Source organism: Meles meles, chromosome X, assembly GCF_922984935.1.
Source record: "Meles meles chromosome X, mMelMel3.1 paternal haplotype, whole genome shotgun sequence".
Lineage (NCBI taxonomy): Eukaryota > Metazoa > Chordata > Mammalia > Carnivora > Mustelidae > Meles > Meles meles.
In genome coordinates, this window is record NC_060087.1 from 98,241,212 (window position 1) to 98,254,771 (window position 13,560).

A 13,560-nucleotide genomic window follows, 5' to 3' on the forward strand; every position below is an offset into this window, starting at 1 on the left:
AGCAGAAATGCAGGTGGGGAATGTATTCAAAATATTTCATATCACAAAGAAAAAGTAGGTATTCCGTAACTGATTAGATATTAAGGCAGGCAGGACCAAAGTGGATATAAAATACAAAAGAACATGATGTCCATCAACTAATAAATGGATAAAGAAGATGTGGTATATATCTACACTGGAATATTATGCAGCCATCAAAAACGAATTCTTGCCAATTGCAACAACATGGATGGAACTAGAGGGTGTTAAGTGAAATAAGTCAATCAGAGAAAGACAATCATCATATGATCTCACTGATATGAGGAATTTGAGAAACAAGACAGAGGATCATAGGGGAAGGAAGGGAAAAATGAAACAAGATGAAACCAGAGAGGGAAACTAACCATAAAAAAGACTCTTAATCTCAGGAAACAAACTGAAGGTTGCTGGAAGGGAGGGGGGAGTGAGGTATGGGTGGCTGGGTGATGGACATGGGGGAGGGTATGTACTAAAGTGAGTGCTGTGAATTGTGTAAGACTGATGAATGACTGAAACAAATAATACATTATATATTAATTTAAAAAAAATTTTTTTTAAATACAAAGGGACAGGAACAATGCCAAGCTGTACCTCTAGCTCAGGGTTCAGCAAACATTTTCTGTGATTCCATTTCTTAAAATTAAAGTTTTGAGAAGCCCTACCAAGTACTCAACATCAAATTAACTACCAATCCCTCTAATGAAAAATACACAAAGCTTAAGAATTTATGGTGATGACACTATATCATTTCAAAAATGCTAGCCTGCTCTATAATTTAAAAAGATAGAAAAATTTATAGTAATGCACTTAATTTTAAATGTTAAAGTAGTACAGGAAATTTGTAAAAAAAAGATTAATAAATTCTAAAAGAATCTCAAAATGATCACAATGTTGATTTAGGAAAATAACAGATGAGAAAATGTAAAAGACAAATGTTATTAATAAAATTCTAAAACTGAACTATTGGAAATTGGGTTCAAAATAAAGGGTATATGGAGATTACATGATTAAATTAACAATTGAATGATGATGCTCAGTTTTTATTATTGGAAAAAACCCATGCATTAAATCACTAAGCAAGAAACTGACAGAGGTATTACATTTTACTCTGAATGAGCCAACTACATATAAAAAGTAAACATTTTTAAATAATTGCTACTATTACCCCCCTTTTCTCACCTCATCCTTTTCATTGCCACTTGAACTCTTCCTTGATGATTTATACTGAAAAATATTTAAAACATACACTTTATTTTTCTTTGAACACATGAGTTCTCTACCAGTAGTAAATTATATGTAAGGTTTATTCATATTTTGGCACTTTTATTAAATTATCTGATACTAACTTTAATTATATAACCAATTTAAACAGTCCTACCAGTTACTAATAGCTAACACAAACAGTGCTTTCATGCCATCGTTCTATGTATCTATTAACATTTCCTTCCTGAGCCAATCCACTTCCCATTCATTCAAGTTTTCTATCTGAAAGTTGTCTTAAACTCTCTGTTTTTCTTAATTCACTATATCCAAAACATCATTGTCAATTTTTTCTGTAATGTCTCTCAGGCTTACTTCCAAATTCTTAAAACTACCAACTTATCCTAGGCCCCCATTACCTCACACCTAGTGAGTAATCTCACCATTCAAAAATGCCATCTATTGTTAAGAAACCTACTAATTTCAGGTAAAAAAAAAAAACAAACCATTATGTTAGGTATATATATTGATCATACAATAATACTTATAGAAGTGTTTACTATACACCAGGCACTGTCGAAAGTGTGTTACATGTATCAACCCATTTAATCGTCCTAACAATGCTAAAGTGAATACTATTATCTGCATTTTATACTGAGGCACAAGGTCATATGCTTAAAATAAAAAATGCTAGTGTGTGAAAAAGTGCTTGTTTTTAGAATCAAGAATTAAAGAAATACAGTGTGACAACCACTATAGTTCTTGTTTCAAAGTCCTCTAGGGTTATTATTTCTAAATCCTCCTCACCACAAATAATCGTGCATATCAGTGGCAGATTAAAACACTCAAAACACGACTTGCAACTCATGACTCCCCTACTGAAAAACCTACTTTCAAATTATGTTCAAATTTCTTTACCTGGCATTCAAAGTTTTACTTAATGGCCCTCTGTACTTATGTAGCTTTATATTCCATAACTCTTGGAAAACTAGATAATCTACCTGAGAGTTCAACCACAGATTGGGAGGCAAGCAGTATTAGGGATTACAAATATCAAACCTAAATTCCTTCACTGTATCTCCAGTGATTTATGACAGCTATCACTAATCTACTAGGGTGCTCTCTCCAGCTGATTCCAGACATAATCTCAATATGTTTACACCCAATGTTCCAGATAGCCACTGAATGGAGTTGGCATGTGTGAAAAAACCTACTTGCCATACCTAGGCATGATGATTGCTGACAATATGTGTTCTTGGTTCTATTCTACTTCAACAAAAGAGTGACGGGGTGCCTGGGTGGCTCAGTGGGTTAAAGCCTCTTTGGCTTAGGTCATGATCTCAGGGTCCTGGGATCGAGCCCCACGTCGGGCTCTCTGCTCAGCAGGGAGCCTCCTCCCCACCCCCACTCCTCTGCCTGCCTCTCTGCCTACTTGTGATCTCTGTCTGTCAAATAAATAAATAAAATCTTTAAAAAAAAAAAAAAAGTGACATTTGCACAGCAGACCCTAGGACCTGAAGATGGCATCAGTCATTAAGAGTAAAGGAGAAGAAACTCATGGACATCCAAACAGAGGAGCTGCTAAGTTGAATACTGTTGCAGGATCTCACTCCTAAAGGCACTGTTGGGGTTTTCGAAGAGGTTACTACCAGTATTACAAAAGTACAACGATGTGAAGAAAGGGACCATCATTGGGGTTTCTATGTTGTTGGCATCTTACATGCTTTTCAACTACTGCCTTTCATTCAAGGAACTCAAACATCAACAGTTACATATGTACCACTGAAGAGGGCCCAGTGCAGAGGGCGCACTCTGCATTCCTGACCATGACCTTCTCTGTCAGGCATCACTGATATTTGTTGAATCCTTTCCTATTTTAACTGAGAATTAATACCTGATAAAAGAATACTAGTACAAAAACAAACAAACAAAAAAGAATGACACTGGAGTGAATAATAAGCTAATATTTATTAAATGTATACTTTGTGGCAAGTGCTATTGTCATAACCACGTCACATTATCAAGTAATTCAGTAGTTATAGAATCCTGTAAAAGAAGATACTATCAGAGTCATTCAAGGATAGAAAAAAAATTAAGCTCAGCGAGGTCAGGTGATTTATCAAAGTCCCACAGTTAGTGAATATTCAAGTTAAAAACTGGAACCAAAGCATCTTGATCCTAGAAGCCAAGGCTCTAAACCACTATGCTATACTACCATCTCTAAATCCTGAAAGATTAGTAGAAGTTTGCCAGGAATAAAAAGAGCTAGTGGGCATCCTCAGAAGGAAAGCACAAAGGAATAAAAAAGCTTAGTCTATGTAGAAAACAAAGTAGCAGTATATCGTGGCGCCTGGGTGGCACAGACAGTTAAGCATCAAACTCTTGGTTTTGGCTCAGGTCATGATCTCAAGTTTGTGAGATAGAGGCCCTGGCTAGGCAGGCTCCACACTCAGCGGGGAGTCTGCTTGAGATTTCTCTCTCCCTCTACCTCTGCCCCTCCCCATCCATGCTCTTTCTCATACTAAAATTAAATAAAGAAATAAATCTTTTAAAAATAATAGCAGTATGGCTAGCGAGAAGAGTGAATTGTAGGTCATAGAATTTAGAGAAGTAGGTGAACACAGTGTCTGAAGTTTCTTAAAAGTCCAAACTTTGTGTTACTGATAATAGAGAGCCAAGAAACAAATTTAAGTCAGAGGATTTCTCTAAGGACTGTGAAACTACAGATAGGGAGGCCAATTAAGAAGTTATTACATTTGCCTATGGGGCGCCTGGGTGGCTCAGTGGGTTAAAGCCTCTGCCTTCGGCTCAGGTCATGATCTCAGGGTCCTGGGATCGAGCCCCGCATCGGGCTCTCCGGCTTCCCCTCCTCTCTCTCTCTGCCTACTTGTGTGATCTCTGTGAAATAAATAAAATCTTTTAAAAATAAAAAATAAAAAAAGAAGTTATTACATTTGCCTATACAAGAAAGAATGAGGGTTCCAACAAAAGCAAGGGCAGTAGAGATGGAGAAGAAATGATGAATTGGAGAAAGGACATATAATTAACATCCTGGTGATCAATTAGGTGAGAGGAGTAAGAGACGGAAAGATCCAGGAGGACTGAGGTACAGAGCACAGACAACTGGATAGACATTGCTACTATTAACTCGAATAAAGAATAGAGAGGAAGAGCAACTTCTATGCAGGAGAGGGGCAGGAGGGAGAGACGTATCAAACTTGAAATACATGTAGGACAGCCAGACAATTAAAACACAGGTCCGGAGACCAGGAAAAAAGCTGTGGGATGTAAATGTAGAACACCCCCCCCCCCCAGAATATGAGACATCTGGAGTCATAAAAGCTTCAGAGAGCGTTTTTAGGGTAATGAAAAGAAGATGAGCCCCTAAAAGCAAGCAGAAGCAAAGTCAGAGGAGAAGTTAAACAAGAACATCCAAAAGAAAACAGAAAAACCAAGGAAGGAAAATGAGATAGAAAACAAGAAAGAAGTTTCAAGAGGAGAGATGTGGTAGTAATCACTGTCAAATTCTTAAGTACAGGGGTGCCGGAGTGGCTCAGTTGGTTAAGCCTCTGCCTTTGGCTCAGGTCACAGTCTCAGGGTCCTGGGATCAAGTCCCAAATCAGGTTCCCTGCTCAAGCAGAGAGTCTGCTTCTCCCTCTCTCTCTTCCTCTGCCTGCTGCTCCCCTTGCTTGTGCTCTCTCGGTCTAATAAATAAACAAAATCTTAAAAAAAAATTCTTAGGTACACATTAAGCTCTAGGTAAGGGGTTATTTCAATGGAGAAATGGAAGCAGAACCCAAACCGTGGTGGGTTAAGGGGTGATCAGAACCTGGAGATATAGAAATGGTAAGTCTGGCCCTAAAAGGAAAGAGACAAGGCAACAGCTCCAAGGGGACTTGGGGATAACTGCAGAGGTCTGAGCTCACGTATCCGAAGTACAGTAAAGAGATGGAAAGGATAGAAAAGAGTGAGTGAATAACTGATAAAGGAAAGAAACAGAGTGTAATGAGGTCAAGAACACAGATAATGAGACTTGTAGTACTATTACTCAACTACACTTCTAATTAAAAATATCCCTGATATATGAAAACTTAGGAAGGCACTCCTTAGTTTGCACTACTGCACAGATTTAAAGGTCTTAACACCCAAAACCTAATATATGCATAGATTTGAGAATATTCTGTAAGTCCACCTTTTACTGAATCAATTCAGCTGTCCTCAGTTAGTATTAGTCTGAATAACTAAAGTTTATTATATCTAAATTCAAATAATTTAGTAAAGACCTATTTACAAACCAGAGAAACAAAAAAGGTCAGTTCACTTCTGAAGCTTATGTTAATTTCACAGAAGAGCCATTAACTTGTGCAAACTCTGACTCAGAACAAAACAAATCACAAATTTCACAAACCCAGTTGGCTTCCCTATTCTAGGACAAATTAGTCATGATCAGAGAAAATACATAAAAATATTTTCCTTGGGGTGCCTGGGTGGCTCAGTGGGTTAAAGCCTCTGCTTTTGGCTCAGGTCATGATCTCAGGGTCCTGGGACTGAGCCCCGCATCAGGCCCTCTGCTCGGCGGTGAGCCTGCTTTCCCCTCTCTCCCTCTCTGCCTGCCTCTCTGCCTGCCTCTCTGCCTGCTTGTGATCTATGCCTGTCACATAAACAAATTAAAAAAATATATATAAATTTTTTCCTTGGCATTAGCCTTTAAATGCAGATATACTGTACTTATGAAATCAAATATTTATTTAAGGGTTATTATAATGTTTTATCATAACAGCAATAAGAAAAAATTTGTAGACAAATACATATGGCATTTCAATAAATCAAATAATCCTTAAAACTAATTTGGTATAGTTATGTTAATGCTTTTTAACTTTCTTGTTTAGAAATCAACCAAGTGCATTTAGAAATCTATGTATTATTATTTTTAGAAGAAATTAAAGCTACTAATTTACAAATTTATCCAAAAATTAGATATTCATATTTTGTTGTGTGTCTTATTAAAAGTATTAATACACTTCTGTAAAATGTAAACTACATTTGCCTTTCTTTAAGAGATTTTTAATAAAGTAATGCATTTCCTGAAATATGTTTACTTTAAAAATGCAGTGATTTTATTTTGGCAATGAGGACATTATTTTATTTAGTAGAGTAGTAATCTACACAAGAGTGGTCTGGGAGTCTAGAAGAGTTAGTGTAACTCTCCTGCAATGATTTTTCTACTCATGTAATCTGACCCAATTTATCTTCTTGCTCACATAATCTGGCCAATATGTTGAAACCTTTTTTACTTAGTTTCAGAGGCTTACTTGAAAATGTTACTATCCAAGATCAGTCTTGGCAACTGAGAAATAATATATAAAGAGACCCACGCACACAAACATACACACCAACACTTTCAATAAATATACTGAATAACAACAATGCCATTAATAATTTACCATGGAACACAAAGAAATCTTATGACTCAGTCATTTACAAGTGCTGGGATAAAGTTGCACAAAATCTCTGTATGTTCCTTAACACCACAAAGCTAAAGGGGCTCTCACTGAGTGAGCTTGGTATTATCTGGATATAAATCTCTAAAGTAGTATATTTTCGTGTTTACTCAACTATAAATCGATTAAATTCAGTAATATATCCTATGAATAACCCTTTTGATTCTTGGGAGATGGGTGATTAAGAGAAATTTTATTTTTAAAATAAAGACACTTCATAGGTATCAACGATGTCTTAAACAAGAAAATACTGGCAATTCTGAATAATGGTTTTGACTTAGACAGTAGTATCTCAGGTTTATATCTTTTTTTACAGTTTAGGAAAAAAACTGTTGCCATTCCATTTTTTCAGTGTCCTAACACTGACATCTTCTGACTACTGAGGAGAATTACATAGCTCCTTAAAATATTTCCCAATGACTAAAGCTTAACTTTGCACCCACTTTACTAAAAGCATGAAAGCAATTAACATTTGTTGAATGCAGATAATGTAATGGATATTTCAAATACTACCTCATTAGATCTCTTAGCGCTTATAAAATAGAAATATTATAGGAGGTATGTTTAAGTCTTAAAAATAAAATATTTAACAAATGATGCTATTGAATCAAACTATTTTTTAAAGGCTCACTGAGGCTTCTGTTAAGACTTTATTGAGAAATTCACTTGGGTTACTGTATTTTTAAAAATGATAAAACTGTACTGATCTGAAAGTTTTCATTTGATCTTAGGCAATTCACAGTAGATAAACAGGCAATGTAGCATAAGCTCTGGGTTCAAATCTTGACTCAACTGCTTATTAGCTAAGTGAGGCGAAGCATATTATTTAGCCTCTCTGTGCCTTAATTTCCCTATCTGTAAAATAGGAATGATAATTGTATTTACTTCATAGGGCTGTTATGAATATTAAATTAATTGATACTTGTAAAGTACTTAGAACAGTGCCTGGCACTTAGTAAGTGCTATGCAAGTGTTTTGATAAACTGTCAGAATTTAGATGCTTTTACTTTACTAGTAGATCAAATAAATACCAAAATCTATTCCATTATTCAGAAAAACTAAAATTTCCTCCACATCATCACCCATTCGTCAGGTTTTATCTACTAACAAATTTTACTGAGTGCCTTTGTTCAAGGTCCTATAAACTGAAAGAGGAGATTCTAAAATAAGTGTCAGAATGTAAATATAACTGCAGATCTGTAAAGATCTGGGATAAAAAGACTTTGACCACTACTGACCAGGGTTCTGCTTAGAATGTCCTTGTTTTTTTCCCTATCTCTTATTTCTTCATGATCTCTCATATGGACCAGGTAATATGAAGCTCAATAAAAGGATTCAGTAATTACTCATAGAAGTATGAAACTTATCACAGGCTTGCTACAACACATAACATTCTTGTTTTGGTCATATGATACTACTTCAAAATATGTTATATTCCTATATAAGTAAACCTATCAACATGTACATATAACCACTTCTACCAGAGAAAAACATGAAATATAATCCTATCCGTTAATGATATAAACCTCAAACTACCTATAATTTAGCACAGAACTACATATTTACATAAAATTATCATTATTAAATAAAAATTAGGCTTGGGGAACAGGTACACAAAAACAGGAATTCCAGTAATGGATTCTGACTAGTACTGAAGATTATGCGAATTCCACTGGTTTCTATAAACATAGCAGACTTTAACCACAAATGAATAATACTACAATATTTGTAAGGGTATACACAGTAAAATTTCATTAAAATCCCGTTACCCCCATTAACTAGAAATTTGGGATGATTCAAATAGTCTAAACTTTTAATTTACCTAAGATAAAAGATCATCTTAAGAAATCTACTAAGGTAGCAAGAAAAAAATGGGGGAGAAACACTTTCAAGCATTTTTAGAGCCACGTAAGTAGCATTTATTTAGACAGAAACAGTTAAATGCTAATTGCAAATACATGTGAACTATATAGTGAAACAAATCTACTGAAAGACTTTTCTAGCCAATTCTTTTAAAACATAACTACATATTGCTACAACTAGCAGTATAGCAAACATTCAACTTTCATGTCAAGTATCTGATAAATCACAATTCACATTGATCTACAGAGTCATTCTTAATATTTAACTGCATCATTATATATATACCTATGCGTGTGGGAAACAAAGATAAAATAGCACATTTACTACATGTAACTAGAGTTATAGGCTACCTTATTAATTCAAAACTTATAAAACCAAAGCTAATAATTACAAAGTAAAATTTGCAATTTAATAAAAAGTACCTTGAAATATTCTTTTCTAATCTGTTTGCTCCGCCTCCTTTCTTCACTCTGCCAGATTATAGGTTGAGATTCTGGCCACTGCTGTTCATCTATTTGATCCTTCTGATTTTCTAAGGGCTGTAATGAGACAATTTCTTTTAACTAAATAAATGAGAACAAAATATTAGATATAACAGGAATTCATTTTCCTCTTACCTGCCATGTGAGGGGTGATAACGGTGAATTAACTTCATCTGCTGAGACACTACAAAATTAAAGATGCCTTAATATGGTAAAAAATTTAGACTTACCCTTAGGAATTTATTATGAACAATAGAGTTGTCTCTCCCTCTCTCTCTCTCTTTTTTTTTTTTTTACCAAAATCTAAAGAATTTACCCATGTCTATAGTTTGAACTAATAACAAAACTTAAAGTCCAGAAAAACATATTTAAGTTCCCAATCACTTCTATTCCTTTAAAAAACTCAAAATTCATTTATTGAATGAATAAATGCAAAAGACTACTCTAAGGACTTTTTAGAGGCCAAAAGAAATGTAATACCTAGACATACAGTGAAAAAACAGAATGTTTATTACATTAAATCATAAAAAACAAAATTCTAATAATTTTATACAAATTTATTTTATTTACATGCCAAAGAGATTAGGGGAGTAATTCATTTTGACTATTGAATTACAGATTATGAACATCTAACCCTTCATTCTGACACACAGGGGCTATGTTTGAAATTCTTCTCATCTATTTGTTCAGGAAAAGTAAACTGCACATCTTGTTATTAGGCAAGAAGTTCCTTTGAAAAAAATACACAGACAAAATGCCCACTAGAGCTATTATTATTCAACACTGTTGAAGAACGTCTCTATTGTACAGTAAGAAAGAACATTTAAAAATTAGAAAGAAAGAAACAAATTTTCAAAATTTATGGAAAATATGATTATCCAAGGGGGAAAAATCCTATTATTATTAAAAGAAGTTTACCAGTTGTAAAAAATATACAAACGTTAATAGCTTCCTCATATACCAATTATAACAAGCTATAAAATATATTAGGAAAAAAATCATTCATAAAAGGAAGGAAAAGCAAAAATACTAGGAACAAACTTAGACATGCATTAGACCTACAAGAAAAAAAACTACCCATGTTGGGGCACTTGAGTGGCTCAACCAGTTAAGCATCCAACTCTTAATTTCAGCTTAGGTCATGATCTCGTGGTTGTGAAATCAAGCCACAGCATTGAGCGTGGAGCCTGCTTGGGATTCTCTCTCTCCCTCTGCCACCAACCCTGTTCCCCGTTTCCCATTTGTGCTCTCTTTCTCTCTCTCAAAACAAAACAAAACAAAGCAAAACAAAAACTACCAGCGTGTCTAGAAAGGAAATTGAATAACTATAAAGCTCTTAGAAAGACTAAATATTGGGCACATGGATGGCTCAGTTGCTATGCATCTGCCTTCAGCTGAGGTTATGGTCCCATGGTCCTGGGATGGAGCCCTGTTTGTCCGGCTCCCTGCTCAGCCGAAGGCCTGCATCTCCTTCTTCCACTCCCCCTACTTGTGTTCCCTCTCTCGCTGTCTCTCTCTCTCTGTCAAATAAATAAATAAAATCTTTAAAAAAAAGAAAGACTAAATTTTATGGGTATAACCATTTCAAATTATTTGGCAGCTGAAATAAAATATAATAAAAAAATAGAAAGTATTTCTGGGCTTGTATTAGAGATTTGATAAAAGAATTTCAAAGTTAATTTGGAAGAATAAATGATAGAGAAAAGTTAGATAATAAAGGGGACTTCCCTACTAGGAAACTGCATATATTCTATTAAAGTAATTAAATACTACGAGACCCAGAATTTATAGATTTTCCAGTGGAAGACAAGTACAGGACCACAAATATAACAACCTATGATTTAAAAAATGAAATTCACAATTGTCATAGAAATGATAGGTTATGTAGCAAATAGTGTTGAGACAACTGATTAACCAATTGTAAAACACACACAGAAAGAAAGAAAAACAGAGGGTGAGGAGGGTAGGGAGTGAGAAAAAGAGAGAGGGTGCAAAAGAGGAAGAAAAAACTAATTACCTTACCTCATATCAAATACCAAAGTTAATGACTAACAGATTTAAGTATGAATAAAGATGAAATCACATAAGTATATGAAAAATATGGACAGTAAGTTTTTAAATGTTGGGGCAGGGAGTTAAATGAAAGAAACAAACTAAACATTGGCAAAACATAACAAAATGTAAGAATTAGACTTTGCATCTGGCCAAGATAGAGTAACAGTGATCAGATTTATAAGCTGACAGAAAACACTAAAAGAGCAGACAAAATATATAGAATTCTGCTTTCCAGAACACTGAGTATCAGGCAAGAAAAAAAAAAAGACATTTTATCCCTTACAGATGGGTAACAAACAAGATGAAACCCCCATAATTGCATCAGGTTGCTGCAGGAAAAGTTTCCAGGCTTCTAACCCAGAGAGGAGGAAACAAAGTAAGGTCCAGGGAGCTCCCTGAATTGAGAAGACGAAGCTGGGAGCCAGGGTGAAAAAGATGGATGGCATTAATAAGACAAAGTGAGAGAGAAAAAAAGCAATGCACAGAAAAAGAATTTAAAAGTTCTACAGAAGCATTCTTACTATTTTCAACAGAGTACTGAGCCCTGATCATATACCTGAGAAAACTACACTAGGCAAAAGAATGAATAGCCAGAAAGACAGAATAATTCTCAGACTTAGAGAGGACTATGAATAAATAATACCAGTTCCCACCAGCCAGACTGGAAAAGCATGTAGTTCATGGGGCATCAGCTATAGTACTAAGAAAGGGCTTCCTCCAGTAGGGGGCCAATTCTAGTCCTAGACTAAATGCCACACTGATTCCATGTAAAACCAAATCCCCCAAATATCAAATTGTTGCCAATTAATTTAACCATATCCTAGAACAACGTTCAAGAATATTTATAATGATATTGTAAAATCCAGTACCCAAGAAGGTGAAGTTCACAATGTCCAGCATTCAATCAAAAATTCAATCAGGTAATATTCAGAAGCGAGAAGAAAAGACTAAATATGTTAAGTACAGACACAATAGACATAAAATAGATAAAAATCAAAATTCAAGAGATGAAAAGTACAACATCTGAAATTAAAAATGAACTGGATAGTGGGGGGCTGGGTGAGCCTGGTGGTAGGTATTAAGGAGGGCACGTATTGCATGGAGCACTGGGTGTGGTACATAAACAATGAATCCTAGAACACTGAAAAAAATAAAATAAAATTACAAAAAAATAAAAATATATAAAAATAAACTGGATGGGATTAACTGTAGATTGGACATTTAAGAGGTGTGCCTCGCTGACTCAGTTGGTACAGCATGAGACGCTTGATCTTGGGGTTATAAGTTTGAGCCCCACATTGGGTATGGAGATTACTTAAAAATAGAATCTCTAAAAAAAAAAAAAGACTTGATTAGACTTAGTAAAAGGCTTAGTAAAAGAACTATCAAAAATCAAATGCAGAGGGCACCTAGGTGGCTTAGCCAGTTAAGTGTCTGCCTTCAGCTCAGGTCATGATCCTGGGGTCCTACTTCTCCCTCTCCTGCTTCCCCTGCTTGTGCTCTCTCACTCTCTCTCTGTCAAATAAATAAATAAAAGCTTTAAAAGAGTTAAAAAGAAAAATCAAAGACAGAAAGAAAAATATTGAAGAGGACTGACCAGAACCTCAGCGATTGGTGGGAGACTTTAAGTAGCCTAATATATATATAATTGGGGTTCCAGAAGAATAGGTCAGGTGACAAGAAAGATCTTTGAAGAAATAAGGGCCCCAAATTTACAAATTACATGAAAACAATAAACCAACAAATTTCAGAAGCTCAAAGAACTCCAAGCAAAAGAAAAATGAAAAAAAAAAAAACTACACCAAGATACCTCATAATCAAATTACTTAAAAACAAATGATAAATAAAAAATTGTAAGCAGCAGCCAGAGAAAAAAGACACATTAGATTCTATGAAACAAACATTGACAATAGAATTTTCATAAGAAACAATCTAATCCAGAGGACAGTGGAAAAAATTCTTTAAGGTGCTGAAAGAAAACAAAAATGTCAACCTAGAATTTTGTATCAGCAAAGACAGCTTTCAAAAATGAAGGCAAAACAAAGACTTTCTTATACAGAAGCTGAAAGGATTCAACGAGAGTGGACCAGTAATAAAAGTAGTCTTAAAGTTTCTCTTTCAGGTAGAAAGAGAATTATACATGGAAATACAGAGCTACACAAAGGAATAAAGAGCTACTAAAGACTAGATTTCTAGAGGTTAAGGAAGGAAAGATAAAAGACATTATTCTGATTATTTAAATCTCTTTAAAGAAATAATTGACTCTTTAAAGCAAAAATAATAACAGTGTATTATGGGGTTTATAACATATATAAGTAAAATATACAGTAACACCATCACAGAGGCCAAAAAGGAAGAAACAGAAGTATACTGTTGTAAAGTTATGCAATGTATGAAATGGTATAATAGCACTTGAATGTAGACTGTGATAAGTTAAACAC

General features: G+C 34.7%; 1 protein-coding gene across 4 annotated transcripts in view; it reads right to left on the reverse strand.

The window, feature by feature from the left end:
- LRCH2 (leucine rich repeats and calponin homology domain containing 2) overlaps positions 1–13,560 on the reverse strand; it is a 110,370-nt gene that overhangs the window by 25,645 nt on the left and 71,165 nt on the right. For all 4 annotated transcript variants that reach the window (XM_045996313.1, XM_045996312.1, XM_045996311.1 and 1 more), the window contains 3 exons: positions 9,200–9,248; positions 9,005–9,121; positions 1,198–1,242 (listed from right to left, as the gene is read on the reverse strand). In XM_045996313.1, coding sequence (XP_045852269.1) covers positions 1,198–1,242; positions 9,005–9,121; positions 9,200–9,248 — 211 coding nt within the window. The remainder of the gene's footprint in view (positions 1–1,197; positions 1,243–9,004; positions 9,122–9,199; positions 9,249–13,560) is intronic.